General features: G+C 41.4%; 2 protein-coding genes across 1 annotated transcript in view; both read right to left on the bottom strand.

Annotated features, from left to right (window-relative positions):
* Positions 1 to 17850, bottom strand: part of Erich1 (glutamate-rich 1) — a gene marked incomplete at its 5' end in the record, with an annotated part of 52793804 nt that overhangs the window by 9306037 nt on the left and 43469917 nt on the right.
* The window catches only part of Bag4 (BAG cochaperone 4), a 17246-nt gene continuing 680 nt past the window's right edge, over positions 1285 to 17850 (bottom strand). Inside the window, 4 exon segments of the mRNA NM_001025130.1 lie at positions 1285 to 2324; positions 3286 to 3537; positions 4872 to 5129; positions 10970 to 11074. Of these exon segments, the coding sequence (NP_001020301.1) occupies positions 1839 to 2324; positions 3286 to 3537; positions 4872 to 5129; positions 10970 to 11074 (1101 nt within the window). The 3' untranslated portion in view covers positions 1285 to 1838.

Raw genomic sequence — 17850 nt, 5'->3', positions numbered from 1 at the left:
CTTAGATGAGATGAGGTGGATTTGATACTGTCTTATTCTGTAGCCTTGGCTGATCAGGAACTGTAGACCAGGCTGGCCTTGAACTCAGGAGATCTACCGGCCTCCTCTGCCTGAATTTAAAATGTACACCACCAAACCCAGCCAAATAAAGTCTTTTAAAAACTACAGACTCCTGGTATAAAATGATCACTTCTTGAATCACTTATTCTGTTTGTTTTTGGAGACAGGATCTTACTTGGCTCAGGCTAGCCTTGAATTTATTATGTAGCCAAGGATGACCTTAAACTTGCCGCCTTCTTGTGTTCACCTCCCAAGTGCTGAGCCAGGTATGTACACTTGTTTATACAACACTGGGGATTAGCCTAGGACTTCATGTACGGTAGGCAAACACTCTACTAACGGAGCCACACCTCCAGCCCCTAGACAATATTCTTACTACATTTCTTCTCATCGTATGTTGGCATCGGTTTGCTTCTTGTGAGTAGAAGGATGGCTGTATGCTTAGTATCACTAACATAAAGGCCGGCTAGTCTAGAAGAAAGCATCACCTTGATATTTTACTAAGAAACTGCCTTTGTTGCGAAAGTGGATACTGTATGCTAGATCTCACTTTAGGCTTAAAGGGTAAATTATTTACCTGTCTCTGTATAACATACACAGATAACCAAAAAAGGCCCCTTTTCTTAAACTCAGCTCTAAATTGACTATTATTAATGATAAACATCTTTCTTATGAAACAGGCAATTCTATGCAATTTATCCTACAAAATAAAGACCAAATTTAAATTAAAAGTGTTAATTTTCCACTTCAGCTAAGGCTGACTCATTCCCTGAGCATGAATCTCCTCCTTTTCCTTCTATCAGCTACACACTGAGCTCAGATCTGTCCCACAGACCTACCGAATGGAGACCAGTGTTATTAAATAATCATATTTGTTACTTTTTTGCAGTCACTATTTATACTAACTGTGGCATTTAAGTTTCCACTTTTTTATCATAAGGCTCTTTATAGAAGCAGTAATAGCCAAAAGATATTTTTCTTAAAAAAGCAATTTCAGAGATCTTTATCCAAATACAACAAAGCAAAGAATGTGGCAAACATTGTCATTCTTATGTTAATGTAATTTTCAGAGTCACCTTCCCCATCATGAAAAGCAGAAGTGGGAAGAACGTAACGTAACATGCTACACAGGAAGGGGGACAAATGACTTTAGGAGCCCACTACACACTGCAATATATTCAAGTGGTAAAAGGATATGAATTCATTCAGAACTGCTCACCTATCTGGCTGCCAATATTTGATTATATTAAACATATTACTACAAAATGTACGAAGAAGTAGAATAGTATTACATCTGTGACCTGCTGGTAAGAAAACAGAACAGAGGTCCAAGAGTCTAGGCTATAATATACACATGAAGTATATGCAGTCACAATGCACAAAAATGTGACAGTCCAGATGCTTACAAAACAGCCTGCTTGTCTCAGATCCGGTTTTTGACAACCTGTTACATAAGTCTATCTCCCTCCTGCGACCTGATAAGCAGCAGCCTCCAGACATCAGTGGGTTTCGTAAGAAGTAGGTCTACTTGGCAATACTGATAATTCCAGTTTCCTATTATGTGCAGTCATCTGAAAACTGAAAAGAATCTTGTCACTGCTGCAATTCCATTCCTCTGCTGGCTTTTCCAGTTCTTTTTCCTTTCAAGTTTTAGCTCAGAAGAAAGTTGGAATGTGTTGCTTCTTGTCACAACAGGCATTTCAAAAGATGGGAACTAACCAAATTAAAGAGTTCTTTGGCCAAATCATTAACAGGCTTCCGCTGCATTCCGAATTATTTCATAATCCCTTTTTTTCTAACTTTTCCAGTATGGCCTGGATCTTACAAACAGCTTCTTTCCTGGCCTGACGCACAGAGTCCTGGCCCCCAGTTTCAACAGAATCCAGTTCTAACAGTTCCTTTGTCAGCATTTCTTCCAGAAGCCAGTAGGCTTTGTCTGTCTTTTTCCCCACAAACTCCTCTACTTCTTGCTCAAGATACTGGACCTTCTCCAGCACATGTATGATTTTTTTAATACTTGGAGGAGTGCCTTCATCTGAAGAGAAACACTCTTCAGGGAGATTATTACTGGGAACTTGGTTGCTTGGATGCTCACTGCTGGTATTCCCATACAACTGCGGCTCAGCACTATATTGGACTTGAGAATCCAAAAGGTCTGATTCATCATTGTTCACTGCTCCCGGAGATTCATACTGACGGACGCTGCAAGGAAAGCTGTGCCGGTTCATGCCTTGACCCGATTGGCTATAGGAATATGAGGAGTCCTTGGAATGGAAGACAGAAAAAAGAAAGCTGTTTTCATGGAAGCTATCAACATCAGATGTTAGTACACATCTTTTACCAACCAGGACAGTACTTGAAAAGATTCCCACAAAACTGGCTCCTAAGTAACCATCAGAGGTCAGCACTGTCAGAAGATGACAGGAGAGTCCTTTCAAGCAACAGGCACAGAATTCATAAATGTGACAGTTGGAATCTACCCAGTACAAGTCATTCTTGGGAACACCCCCAGCCCATCTTACTACTCACAATTCATCATTAGTTTCCCTCAAATAGTAAAAGCTTGCAGAGCATAGGCAAAAGCAGAAAGTGTGTCTGTGGCTTAGGTAAAGCCAGCACACAAGCCAATGTGTGCTATTTCACATTGTTTTCCCTCCTGCTGCAAATCATGAGGCTGTAAAATAATCCCTTGATTCTACTTAATATTCAGATAGTATCACAGTAGAAAAGAAGCATTTTCCTGTCTTTTTTTTAAAAAAAGATACGGTGCTGGAGAGATGGCCAGCAGGTAAGAGCATTGGCCGCTCTCCCCAGGACCCCAGATTTGATTGTCAGTAGCTACAAGGTAGGTCATCATTGTCTGTAACTCAAGTTCCAGGGGTTCTGGCCTCCAAGGGCACCGAGTACACATGTGGCCCATAGACAGAGGCAGCCAGTATACCATACACATAAAAATAATGAAAAATTACATAGCATAAACAGAGGCAGCCAATATATTCATACACATAAAAATAATGAAAAAATTACAAAAAGATAAAAACCTAAAAAATAAAAAAATCCCCAAATAATACTATTTATAAAAGTATAACAATCTAAGCTAACATAATGCCATAGGGTAGCAACGACCAACATTTTTGCATTTAATAGACTAATCCAAAGAAGTGTCATCTTATATCCTCTTAATTGCCTAGAGATCAAAAGAACTGCATTTGGAAGGCCTCCTACCTTAGGCTGTTGGGGTGGAGGTGAAGGAGGTGGCTGAGGAGAACTGTTACCGGGCCATGGTGAAGCACTTTCCGTCATGTACAGGTTCCCAGAGGGGGCTGAGGGTGCAGCTGAAGGCCAGGGATAACGGGCTCCCATCCCGTAAGCACTAGAAGCCCATGCATCATCTTGTGGTCGTCCAGTTGCTCCAGACTGTGGCACAGTGCGGTTGCCATCTCCGTAAGGATAATGGGGCAAGGTCATTGCAGGGTTCTAGATTGGGAAAAACAAATGTGCTGGTATGCTCATTGATCACTGCTTAAAAAAACAAAGCTTAAAAGTAATAAAAATAGCACAGAGAGGTCCTGACCTGCTAGTAACTCATTAATCAGTTACCAAAAATTCTCCACACCTGAGAAAACCTGGCTCCCAAAACACAAAGAACAGAGTTGGTGAAAGACTCATGAGTTAGTCTTCAAATTCACTGGATGAAGCATGTATTTTCCAAAAACATACAGATGAATGAATGCACACACTGTAAACATGCAGACAGCAGAGTGTTCTCCAAACAACAAATACGCTCGGCACACTCACAGCACGGTAACACATCCAACAGTGTTAGGAAAGGTTCAGTCAGGGAAAGCTTCAAGCAGCAACAAAAGATCTATTACAAACTTTATGGGGGCTGGAGAAATGTGGCAGTGGTTAAGAGCACATACTGCTCTTCTAGAGGACTCAAGTTCAAGTCCTAGATACCATAGCAGGTGGTTCCCAAACCTGTCACTCCAGTTCCATGAATGCTCACTCTTGCGGCCTTGTGAGTACCCGCATTCATGTACATGAACACAGCCATGAGAGTATGCATAGAATTAAAAATAATAAGAATAAGAGAGAACAAAAGAGGAGCAGGTGTAGTGGCATTATGTCCCTAGTCCCAGCACTCAGGAGTGAGTGGTAGGCAATTTGCTGTGAGTTTGAGGCCAACTAGGTCTGTACATGGAGGTCCAGGTGCCCAGGGCTACATACGAAGACCTGGTCTCAAAGAAGAAAAAGAAAAAAACAAACAGAAAAAAATATAAATTATGGGCCAGAGAGATGGCTCAGTGGGTAAAGGCACTTGCTATGCAAGTCTGGAGACCTGAGTTTGATCCATGGAACCCACAGAAAGTGAAGAGAAAACACACTCCACAAAATTGTCCTGTGGTACATGTATGTCATCCCTCACAACTCCTACCATGCACACAATAATAAAATGTTAGGATTTAAAAGAGTTAGAATTATGGCATTTTTAAGGTCACTTCAGCCAAATCCATTTAGGCATCAATATAAAAGAAACTCCATTTCTCCATTTGTCAAATAATCTCTGAATGACTACAGTATTTTCTGTTTTGTTGTTTTTGAGACAAGGTCACACTACATAGTCTTGAATGGTCATGACTACAAGGGCTTCACCTGCCTCTGCCTCCTGAAAACTGGGGTTGAAGGTGTACACAGTGTACATGGCTCCACTTGTCTTCCTAAACAGCACTAGTATAAATGGGTAACTTTCCACTATTTGAAATTCAGGAAATAGAGGCGCTTTCTTTCCTTCCCAGGAGGCTGCTTACCTGTGAAGCAGGATACCCCGGCACCTGACCCCGCAGAGGAGGCGCTTCTGTCGGACAGTCCTGCTGGGGATACATCCAACGCGACACTGGAGTCGGGCTGTTACCAGGTGAACGGTAGGTGCTAGGAATGTCCGTGGAGTAAGTGCCTTGAGCATAGCCAGGTACGTAGTAAGCCCCAGAGTAAGAGGCAGCACTTGCTGTTGCAGGGCCAGGAGGGTAAGGTGGGCCATATGCTCCATTTGCGTAAGAATTCAGACTCTGAAAAAAGGTAATCAGAGAGGAAAAGATAATGGGCTGAAGGGCTAAAATGCCCTTAATGTTCAACCTTGAAAACTTTAGGAAGTAAAGGTGTCAGTAAGCAGTCTCTGAGGTGCTCTTTCTCTTCTCTAGTCTCTATATCACACGCCAGGCACTGAACTCAGATTATAAACTGAAGTTATGGGACATCGATGGAAGCCTATATTGTGATGACAGATAACATTTTCTTACATTTAACTCACAACTACATGTCTAAGAGGAGAACGTTTGCTCACAGAAGGCAACTCTAGGAATCCTGGGGAACAAGGTAGAGGGGGAAAAAATCATATAATAGAAAGAAAAAAATCAGAAACATTCTCTAATAGTTTATATTTAGTTACTCTTAGCTTCAGTTTCTCTAATAGGAAAATGAAGGCCAAAACTTTCCTTGCAGGATTATTAGGAAAAACTGAGATAACAAAACAACAACAAAAAAAGATTTAGCAGATACACAATTTGTTCAAAAGATGGTGACTACATTACTATAAGTATCACGATGAGTTCGAGAAATGACCCCAGTCATATTGAACTAAGCAATCACCCTGCTTTCCTGATGACAACAACAGATAACAGGGAAATTCTTCACTATACTGTTTACTACTGTGGTTATTATAGTTTGGTTATTGTTTTAAACAGTGCTGGGAACTAAACCCAGGGCCTTGTGTGTGTCAGACAGGTGTGCCACCTCCAAGATACAATGCCAATCTGTTTTCCTGTGGTCTTAAATCACCTACACAGACTATTACATTGCTCATATCCAGATCCTGCTTAGTGCTCCAAATAAGATTAAAGCTAAGCCTTAACTTCAACTATTACCTTATGTTTTGTATTATTTGTTTGCCCCCCCACCTCTGTGTGTGTGTGTGTGTGTGTGTGTGTGTGTGAGAGAGAGAGAGAGAGAGAGAGAGAGAGAGAGAGAGAGAGAGAGAGAGAGAGAATGTGCATGATATGGAGGATGCATGTGTCACAGCATGCTTGTGGAGGTCAGAGGACAACCTAGATAGTGAGACCTTGTCTTTCAACTTGCCTTTAAATTTGTTTGACACAAGGCCTCTTATTTACTGTTTTAAATCCCAGGCAGGCTAGAGAATACAGACACATGGGCTACTGCATTCGGTCTTTATGCGGTTCTGGGAATCCAAACTGAGATCATCACGTTTGCATGGAAGGCATTTTGTCCACTAAACTATCTCCCTAGTTTCACTTTAGTTTTTTTAAAATAGGAGACACACAGAATCATGTTTTCTTGTAAATGTTACTCCCAGCAGGATGTACCAGGAAGAATTTCAAGTTTGTAGCTAGTCGTCCACATAGTGTGACATTATTCGAGGGAAGGGAGGAGCCCTAATTGTGTGTACACACTTGTAATCCCCAGTACTAAGGAAGATGAGGCAGGATGACTACAAGGTAGAAGACCTTGGCCTACATTAGTAGAACCTGGTTTAGAAACAAATTAAAACCAGAGAAACAAAATATACCTGAAGAAGTGTGTGTGTGGTCAGAAACAATAAAAGATTAAAGAGCCAAGTAATGTATTCCTCATAAGCCCTTGAGGTTTTCAGTCTGAAAGAAGAACTCTTTAATAGAATATAAAGGCCAAGATTTGATACAGTATCATGTGACTTTTTGGTCTGTACTCCAGCTTCCCAAGGAAATCACTCCACTATAAAAAAAGTCACAGGTTAGAGAGATGGCTCAGGGGTTAAGAGCACCAACTGCTCTTCCAGGGGTCCTGAGTTCGACTCCCAGCAACCACATGGTGGCTCACAACCACCTGTAACAGGATCTGATGCCCTCTTTTAGTTGTGTCTGGAGATAGATACAATATGCTCATATAATTAAAATAAATAAGTCTTAAAAAGTCACAGGCACAAAGCTGTCAAGTATAATATTTGTAATTAGACAAAATAGTACAGGGACAGAGAGATGTCTCAACAGTTAAGGGCACTTGGTTGCTCTTCCAGAGGACCCAGGTTACAACCATTAGTAATTCTACTTCTGGAATTCTGATGCCCTTCTAGTCTCTACAGGCACTGCATACGTGTGTGTGTGTGTGTGTGTGTGTGTGTGTATACATATATATATATATATGCGCGCAGGTAAAACACAAACAAACACACGCATACATATATACATACAAATATAAAAATAACACTTTAAAAATAAGTTACACAAAATATTATAGAATCTAAATGCTTTAGGACTATTCTATTTTTATTTTTAGAAAAAAATTTAATTTACTTATTTTTATTACACATGCATTGATGCTTTGCCTGCATGTGTGTCTGTGTGAAGATGTTGGGTCCCCTGAACTGGAGTTACAGACAGTTGTAAGCTACCATGTGGGTGCTGGGAACTGAACCCAGGTTCTCTGGAAGAGCAGCCAGTCCTCTTAACTACTGAGCCATCTCACCAACCCTGAGAGCTCACGCTGTAAACTACAAGCACAAATTAAAAAAACAAGCTGGGAGTGGCTCAAGTCTTTATTAAAGCCTATCAGCCTACCCCCAACCCTCCACTCCCACCCATGACATACTTCCTTAAACAAGACATACTTTAACAAACATACTTTCTTAAATGTCCCAAAAGTACCACCAACTGGGAACCAATGGTTCAAATGTCAGAGTCTACTGGGGACAGTCTCATTTAAACTACCACAAAATGGAAGGATTTTTTGTTTTGTTGTTTTTAAATAAACACACATTTATTTACAAGCAACAAAACTACACTATTTGGTATTTGTTTCAAAACACTCCCAAGATAAATATAATATGGTCAAGTACTGAGACTTGTTGAAGCTGAGAGGAACATTTGTTTCTACCTTTGTTTGAAATTTTCCTTATTATAAAAGGAAATGAAGAAGAAGCTGGATGGTTGATCACAGACCCTAATTCAAAAGGCCAAGAGCTACGGGGGTGAGAACAAAGAAGTTCTTGTCATTGAGTCTGTAAACTGCATGTGACAGGCAAACACAGAAGTGTGCAATGGGGCAGTGGAGATAGCTTAATGGGTAAAAGTGCTTGTTTTGCAAGCCTAATGGCATGACGTGAGGCTTATCCCTTGATCCAGGGAAAAGAACTTCTAAAAAGCTCTCTTCTGACTTCCACAAGTGCACCATGGCACACTTTGGCCACCACAGCACACACTCATACACAAACAGAATACCAAAGCTGAATTTAATCATTAAAAGGTGTATAATGGCTTCAGGTGTAAACAGACAATGGAGGAAAGGCTTAAGCCGCATTTCACAGACACAGTCACATTAGGACGGCACAAGCAAAGTTATTTTCATTCTTTCCTTGTTTTTCAGTTTTATATGTCTGTCTATATGAAAGGGGGCTTCTTAAGTTCTCTGTGAAGCTTCTGCTAGTGCTGAACTTGTGATTCTCCTTAGCTCTGCCTCTTTTTTCTTTTCTTTTTCTTTTTTTGGTTTTACTAAACAGGGTTTTTCTGTGTGGCCCTGACTGTCCTGGAATTCACTCTGTAAACCACACTGACCTCAAACTCAAGAGGTCTGCCTGCCTCTGCCTCCCAAATGCTGGGATTAAAGATGTGCCATCATGCCCAGCTTCCAATTATCTAATACACTTACATTAATTAATTTTTAAAAAGCTTTATTACATATTACAGAATTAGAAAATTTCACAAAATAACTATTTGAACTACAAATAATTAAAAGGGAATATTGGTTCATCAAAGGACACTGTGGCTTCTGTTAGAATTTTCCCCAAAACTATAAATTCTATGATTTCAGCAGAATATTGATAGATTCTTTCCTTCCTTCTTTCATGTATTTTTTGGTTCTTTGAGACAGTGTTTCTCTGTGTAGCCCTGGCTGTCTGGGAACTTGCTCTGTAGGTCAGGTTGGCCTTGAACACAGAGAGAACCAACTGCCTCTGCCTCGCAAATGCTGGGTATAAAGGAATAAGCCACCACAGTCCTGACAGTTTTCTTAAGGAACGATTCTGACCTTCATCTATTTTTTTCCTTCAGTATCTCAGGAACCATTAAATGAATCTGTGAGGATTCTATATCTGCATTTGGAAACTCGGAACCTCTGGGTCTTTGTTAATAGCTACAATTATCTTCTTGTCCTTCATCCCAGCCAAATACTGGGATGAAGGACTCCCAGATATCCGGATACTCCAGATATCCTGACAGAAAGTTCTGGTGCCACTACTTTTCCTGGCTGACCAACTGCATGTCATGAGAACAAAGCCAGCATTAATAGGCCAGCTGCAGCATGTAGCTGATCTGCCAATCATCTACAATGTAAAACTTCACTCTTCTAAATGGCCCCATTTCCACCACTTTGGTTCCAGTTAGTTCTGGCTGATCACTTTCCTAGTCAAGCCACTCTGATATTCCTGCTAGCAAAGACGTTGGAGCCTTTATGAGCCAGCACTACCTCCACTTGCCACTGTGGCCCCACAAGATGGTCCCTGAAAAGAAAACATCTTCATTTTGTCACCACACTGTCCATAACTTACTTCCTGCAAAGACAGTTCTCATAAACATATCATGTAACTTGATATCAATAATGTCAGAAATTGAGGAGAGCTGGAGAGATGGCTCAGTGGTTAAGAGCGCTGGCTGCTCTTCCAGAGGTCCTGAATTCAATTCCCAGCAACCACATGGTGGCTCACAACCATCTGAAATCCGATGCCCTCTTCTGGTGTGTCTGAAGATAGCAACCATGTACTCATATAAACAAATAAATCTAAAAAAAATTAAAAAACAACCAAACTAAGAAGAAGAGGAGGAGGAGGAAGAAGAAGAAGAGGAAGAGGAGGAAGAAGAGGAGGAAGAAGAGGAGGAGGAAGAGGAAGAGGAAGAAGAGGAGGAAGAGGAGGAGGAGGAAGAAGAAGAAGATGACGACAAAGAAGTAGTAGAATTAGTAGTAGTAGTAGTAGTAGTAGTAGTAGTAGTAGTAGTAGTAGTAGTTGTTTGAAGAACACTCAGTCTGGGCACTATTCTGGGCAAAAGGTTCTTTCAGAAGGCAGCCACTCCAGCACAGTTGGGTGTGGTAGCATATACCATTAATCCTACACTTGGGAGGCAGAGCCAGGCAGATGGCTGGTCTACATAAATGAGCCAGGGCTACAGGGAAAAACTTTGTCTCAATATACCCACACCCTAGAAGAAGAAAAAAGGCAAGTAGACACAAACTCCTATCCTTTACCAAGAAGCTCTCTGTAGTTGGCACCTGCTGGGAAGGAGAGATCAGCTACTCCAAATGGAGTTGACACCGGCTATAGCAACCACACAACAGGTGCCCACATTTAGGAGAAGCTGGCAGCACAAACTCTCTCTCTCTCTCTCTCTCTCTCTCTCTCTCTCTCTCTCTCTCAAAGAACAAGAGAGGAAGGGAGGTGGGGACACCTGGGAGGAGCAGGGTGATGGAAAAGACTAATCAAAATATACTGAATGAAAAATTTAATAAAATAAAAAGAGGAAAATGTCATGAAGGCCATTATCATATACTTAATATACGCCAGTAACTGTTTTGATTGAAGTTTGCAAGAAACCCTGAATTGGATCCCCAACACTGAATAAAACTGATGTGGTAAGAGGCCTATAATCCTAGCCAAAGGTCAAGGTTCAAGGCCATCCGTGCTATATAAAACTGTCTTTAAAAGTAATTACAGCACTCCAGAGGAGAAGTTCCTATGAATTCAAGGCCAGTATGATCTAGAGAGCCAATTCCCGGACAACCAGGACACTGAAACAAAAAACAAAAACCAAACAAATAACAAAGAAAGGAAAGGAAAGAAAGAAAATCCGCCAATTTTCAACCATACCTGGCCTTGTAACTCTGGCCTCATAGGGTATGTGCTTGGGTACGGAGCCCTGGGTCGCACAGAATTCCAGTAGTTAGAGTTATAACCAGGATATGGTGGCTGTTCCTAAGGAAAAAAGGGAAACAAGTTAAATCGATTCTTCCCGCTGTTAATACTTTCTTTTGCAACAGAGTTTCCCTACATATACCAAGTAGCTTGAAATTTGCTACACCAAGGCCTCAAACTTGCAACTCTCTTGCCTCTTCCTTCTAGTGCTAGAACTACAGGGAGCATTAACATGTCCAGTTCACCCTTAATACCAGTTAGACAGCAAAACAAGCAAAACAAATACTTCTAACATGAGGCAAGATTAGGAGAATCAAAAAGAACAGACAAAAGAGGAGCTCTAGCACAGAGGCATTATAATCATTATTTAAGAAGATAAATTACAAAGCCACATGCCCCAAAACAACTACTGAATATCTGGTAAAGACTTGTCTTATGAATTATATGGCATGCCACTTGAAGTGACAAAAAAAAAAAAAAAAAAAAAAAAGGAATTCCATATCAACAGGACTAGTAAAACCAGAGACAGTAGTATGCCTTCGTCCACTTCAGTCACTACCACTCATCATTGGTATATTCTCAGTATACCCAATTTGAAAACTTGAAATCCAAATTGCTCTAATTCTGGATATGAGAGTTTTCATGTGACATCCTAAGAGGAAAAATTCATACTTGATCTCATCTGACGAGCTGCAGTCAAAATGTTGTGTGTGACTCTGTAGTAGAGCACTTGACTAAGCACATTATAGGCTCTGGGTTCCATCCCCAGCACAGCAAAACAAACGAAACGAAGGGGCATTAAAATGCTGTGCAGTTACCCTCAAGGCCACATGTAAAAGTTGTAAGTAAATAGAATTTCATGTTTAGATGTGAGTCCTGCTTTCAAAATAACTCATGTTTTATGATTTCAAAAATCTGAAACTTGAAATACTTCTGGTCACAGACATTCAGATATGAAATATTTACCCTGTTTAACTAGTACAAAGTAAGTTATTCATCACTATTTAGAATTATACAATTATACTTTCCTAACAACTCTGGCACACAAAATGATTACTACACAAGGACATCTATCTTTTTGGTAGTCCAGTACTTTCTCCTACAGACAAGCCTTCTGCTTCTAACTTCAGTAACAACTCATACAGAACAGTCACCCCGGAAGGTAACTCTCACTGTGACAGTAGCATCTTTGCAGGCTCTAACTCTTGTAACAATCCTCCAAATCAGTTCTGAAACCTTTCTGACTGTCTAGCTGAGCACACCATGTTTTTATTCTTCCAAAAGGTGAGCTATTTTGCTTTAACATATAGTTTAAGTGCACTTTTGGCTCATCACAAACCACTTTTATTTCCTTTATGTAGATGGGTTTTGTGGTTTGTTGGTTATGCTGGATTAAACCTAAAGTAATTGTATAGCTACACTCTCTATCAAGACAACAAGCAATAAAGCCGACTGTCCTAGATGTAGTGAACCCAAGCCTAAATCTTCAGACTCTAAGAGTCAGTCCCTCCAGGTGATTCTTTAAGGTTCAATTTAAACCAGGATCCTCCACACTATTCACACTCTTCCTGACACCATAGTTTCTTGTTTTTCTTTCTTCAGGCAGACTCACTTCACAAAAACCACACTGAAATGCAGTAGTTAGCTGTTTAGAGGAAATGAGAGCAGTTCTCTAGCTTGTTTGTTTGTTTAGTTTGGATTTTTTTCTTCTCATACTGAAGATTAAACCCAGAGTCTGTGATGCTAGGCAAGTGTCCTACCAGTGTAGTACATCCCTAGCCATTTGCTATTTTATTTTGAGACAGAGTTCTATGGAGATTTTTTTTTTTCTGGAGCTGGGGACCGAACCCAGGACCTTGCGCTTCCTAGGCAAGCGCTCTACCACTGAGCTAAATCCCCAACCCCCTATGGAGATTTTCTATCCTCCCTTAAGTTACCTCAGAAGCTGGGATTGCAGCCCTGTGCCAAGGCACTCTGCCTGTTTTCACTTTACACTATTACTCAAGTGGGCACTCAGCACTGTTAACAATTACAAGTCAGTAGGCTCACATTCTCACTCTTCAGAACAATCTCATCTTTTTTGTCACCTCAAATCTCTTAAGTATGTTTAATTACGGTTGCTCACATGAGTATAGATGAGGGTCATTTACAGGAGCACAGACAACAGTGGCTACACCATTGACACCCACCTCCAACCCCATCCCCAGCAACTATTAGCTTCTCCTCTGGAAGCCTTGTCAGCTACTCTCTACTAGCCTCTGTTTATGGCCTGTAAATCCTCAGAAAGGTGAGTTGAGGAATGCTGCAGAGCCCAGTGGTGTGAGGTCTTAGACAGGTGACCCAGCAGCTGTGCCTTCATCAACATGGCCATCATGTCACACCCAGAAGACAGTCTTTCGTAATCCCGTCTCCTTCCTCTGGCCCTTACATGCTATCCACTCCCCCCCTCCACACGTTCTTCGATCCTTGGAGGGGATAAAATGCCCGGCCTCTTCAGGACTGAGCACTTAGCAGTGACTTTTTTTAGCACAGTAACCAGTTTTGAATCTGAGCATTATTAGTTAACACACACTACAACACACACACAACCCCCACTACCACTACCACCACCAACAAACCGTTGACCAAACCTGAGATCAGCACCAATCTGGGAACATAAACATAATTACAAGGACAATCTTTGGTTGGCAGTCTGTCCATTTAGCACACCACAGTAGCAGCAGTCCCCCATCAGGGTCCGTGACTTCCCTGCCACAGGGCTCTGAACAGGCTGGCAGCACCAGGCATGAATTCTCTCCTGTAGAGTGGGACTCAGACACAGAGTGTTCGGGAGCCTACAGCAGCCATGCCCCTCCATCACACAGGTAGGTATATTTTGCCAGGCAAGTGATTTAACATGAGCCCACTGTTAGAACCTAGGTAAAATGTTAAGGCCTAGGTAATAGTTACCTGGCTAGCCTGCCATTTATAAGGAAACTTTCTCATATGTTTCTGCTGTTACTAGGAAACTTTCTAATGCCAAGTTGATTATATATTCTGTTAGGTTCTGTGCCCTTGGAAACCAATCACAATAGAAATCAGTAGAACTGTTTTGTATAGTTATTTACCCATAAGCTTGGACCCTAACCAACCACCCAACAGCACTTCTTGCACTTACAGACTTGCCTTTTTTTTTTTATTTATTTTTTCTTTTTCTTTTTTTTGGAGCTGGGGATTGAACCCAGGGTCTTGCGTTTGCTAGGCAAGCGCTCTACCACTGAGCTAAATCCTCAACCCCTGGACTTGCCTTTATAAGCTGCCCCTGGGATGGACCCCAACATAAGAGAAACACCTGCAGCAGTATAAGAAACTATTTGGAATAAGTCTTCCATTTTGAGTAGTGGTTGAGTAAAATTTAAATTCCCAAGACCTCCCTGGGAACTGATATCCTACTTGGCAGAAAGAGACAAGTATGCGGGTAACTGACGTCCTAGTTGGCAAGTTTCGTCATGAATGTTAGACAAGTCCCGCCCTGGTAGACAAGTTAGGACAAAACAAGTCCCCTGCCACAGGTGAGTACTCCAACCAATGGAAGCAAGATAAACATACAACAAAGACTTAGTCCTGAGGAAATCCCCTATCTCTAAATCCTGATTGGTGGAATAACTTGGCACAGATATTTATGAATTTGGGGCTTAAGAACCTTGCAGAATCTTAGCTCGGGGTCATGGATTGGTTCCCAAATCTGGACCATGGCCCTGGTTGACCATCCGTGTCCGAAAGAGATGGATGTCTGTGTGGTTTGCGAAGCAATTCTTGAACACCAACATCCATATCTAGTTAAGACTGTTTCCTCAAGCAGCCTGCACAGCAACTCCAGGCATTATGAAAACTAGCCAGACGGGAGAAAGCTTTCAGCTCAGTTTCACTTTGACTTCTCTATGTCCTGCAAACAAAGTATGTGGTGTCTTCACAATAGGATTCTACCATCCAGTTCTGGTGGCAATGGGATAAAAATATTATAAAAACATGTATTTATTTGCATCGTTTGTGTGGCTGGTACCTGAGTAGGCCAGAAGAGGGTGTTGGAACTAGAGTTACAGTCAGTTGGAGGTGCCATGTGGATGCTGAATTGCCCAGGTCCTCTAGAAGAGCAACCATTGAGCCATCTCTCTAGCCCTGGACATTCTCTTTTAAAAAATTGTGAAAGTGGTAGATTTCCAATTTTACCCTGTGTCATATTTAAATATATTAATTTTGTTTGGTTATTTTGTAATTTTTGTTTTGTCTTGTAAACAGAGTTTCTCTATGAGGCCTGGCCATCCTGGGAACTTGCTCTGCAGTACAGACTAGCCTTGAATTCAGAGATTCACCTCTGCCTCCCAAATGCTGGGATTGAAGGCATGGACCACCAGCAGCTGTTTTAAATATGTCAGTTTAAACCCAGGAAGGACGGGGCTAACCTATATCTCAGCATTTGAGAGGCAGAAGCAAGAAGCTGAAAAAGTAAAGATCATCCTTGGCTACATAGTTTGTTCAAACCCTGCCTAGGATACAAGAGACCCTGCTTTGGGAAAAACAATTAACAGTCAAGTCTTAGATGTATGAGGACATAACTGTGTGGGATGCACATGCAGAGAGGCCCGAGGCTGACTCCTTCAATAGCTCTTCTGCCTCACCCATGGCCGCTAGCTATGAGGATCCTTCTCAACCTTCTAAAGATGGAATCACAGGTGCGCCATCCCAGCCACAACATTTATGTGGGTCCCAGGGACCCACAGCCCAGTCTGTATTCATGCAAGGTAAGCCATCTCCTTAGCCCTGTATGTTTTTTAAATTTCACAGATAAATATTGTAAAATTTAGTAAAAACCAATGAAGTTAAGATTGTGGATCTGAAAAAAAAAAAAAAAGTACATCTATGACAACAGGCACAGGCAAAGGCAGAAGCAGAGGCAGGCAGCTCTCTGTGAGCTGGAGGGCAGCCTGTTCTACAGATGGTGTTCCAGAACAGCCAGCGATACACAGAGAAACCCAGTCTTGAAACAAAACAAAATTAACAGATGCCCACTATACATCTCCAGTTTATCTCAAACTACTCTAGCCCTATTATCTGCCCTATATGCACAGCTCTACTCCAAACCGCACAAGTCCCTGCGTGATGCAAACCTGAACCTTTGCAAGTCTTTCCCCAACAAGACGGACTTTTAGTTTGCTAACAGAGCAAACTCGATAGAAGCTAGTTTAAAGCTCCATTCCTTTTCCTCATCAACTGATCTTCAATTTGGGCACTTAAAGGCTGACTCCTTCATTTCTAGATCCTGTGATTAAAGTAGGTCCGTTGGCCTACTTATCCCATCCTACTTAGGGAATCAGCACAGGGAATACAGATCCTTCTTTCCAGCTAACTTATGAATACTACATGGTTTTCTTCTTATACAATTTTTAGAGAAACAATTTAGCCTACCCTTTTAAAATGTACAATTCAGTGGTTTTTAGGATACTCAGAATTTGAAACCATCTTCACCAACTTCAGAACACTGTATCACCTCAAAGCCCAGTTTTTCAACACTTTCTCCCAGTCCGCAACCCCAGCAGCCTACCAATTGCTTACTATGGGCACTACATGTAAAAGGAATCACACAATATGAGGTGCAATCTTTGTGACTAACTTCATCCACCAAGCATGATCTATTCAAGGTTCATTCCACGATGAAACAAATATGAGAGGATGGAGAGGGAGAGGGGGGGGAGGGGGGGAGGGAGAGAGAGAGAGAGAGAGAGAGAGAGAGATTGATTCATATCCTTCTAGATGTTATGTTCTAAAATGTAAGTCATGCTTGTTAATCCAGAAATCAGCTGATAACTATACAAGTTATTTCCATTTTTTGGCCATTATCATTAATGATGCTAAAAAGTATTAAATCTTTTTATGTGGACATGTTTTCCATGTTTCTGGTGTTGCTGCTGCTGTTGTTTGAGACAGGGTCTCACTATGTTGCCCTGGCTGTACTGGAACTTATTATGTCTATATGGACCAGGCTGGCTGGTCTGCTCCTGGGTGCTGGCATTAAACACACACACCACCCCTTGTTTTCCATTTCTTGAGTATACTTAAAAGTAGATCTGATAGATAAATTAATTCTGTCAGAAGTTTTATGAACAACCCAGCTGTTTTCCAAAGCCCTGTACTATTTCACAATCCTATCATGGATGTGTGAGAATTTTATAATTAATTTTCAGCAAATAAGAATGTTATTTATGAAGATCAAAAGATGTGTGCCACCATCCTAGAATGATAGCCCCATACAAGGAGAAAATAGAAATATATTTTTGGCATGTATGCAAGTAATAAAATGTTAAGGTCCAAACATACTAAGCAAGTTGATCTCTCAGGGCCTTCTTCATTCAGAAATTGGGAAGCATTAATAACATCTGTCTTGCAGTCTTGTGATGATTAAATAGAACATAAGGGTACTTTACAACATTGATTACTCCTGATTCAATTCCGGGCAGAGCTTTAGTGATAAGGAACTAAATGATCGGCCCGCCCCGTTCGGATCCGATCCCTTCCCCGCGGGAGGGGCTGCTGAGTAACGACTAGGGCTGCAGCTCCCCTAGCCACGCAGGATAAATTGTTACAGCCCAATCTCGCTAACCTACGCTCTCGGGAGAGAGATCCTGCTGCAGCCTGCTACTAAGCTTAGGAAGTCAGCGCAGAATAATTTTTCGGTTCGTTTCGTGGTAACAGGCACACTTACGATGGCTGAAGTAAAAACGAAGGGACAAATATATCCCCTCACATCTCCAGTCCTCGTCTCTGCACCCTCCCCAGAAGACGAACAAATCAGAAACCCG

The sequence above is a fragment of the Rattus norvegicus genome, chromosome 16 (assembly GCF_021556685.1).
Source record: "Rattus norvegicus strain SHRSP/BbbUtx chromosome 16, alternate assembly SHRSP_T2T, whole genome shotgun sequence".
Lineage (NCBI taxonomy): Eukaryota > Metazoa > Chordata > Mammalia > Rodentia > Muridae > Rattus > Rattus norvegicus.
This window is presented reverse-complemented; position numbering and strand designations above follow the sequence as displayed.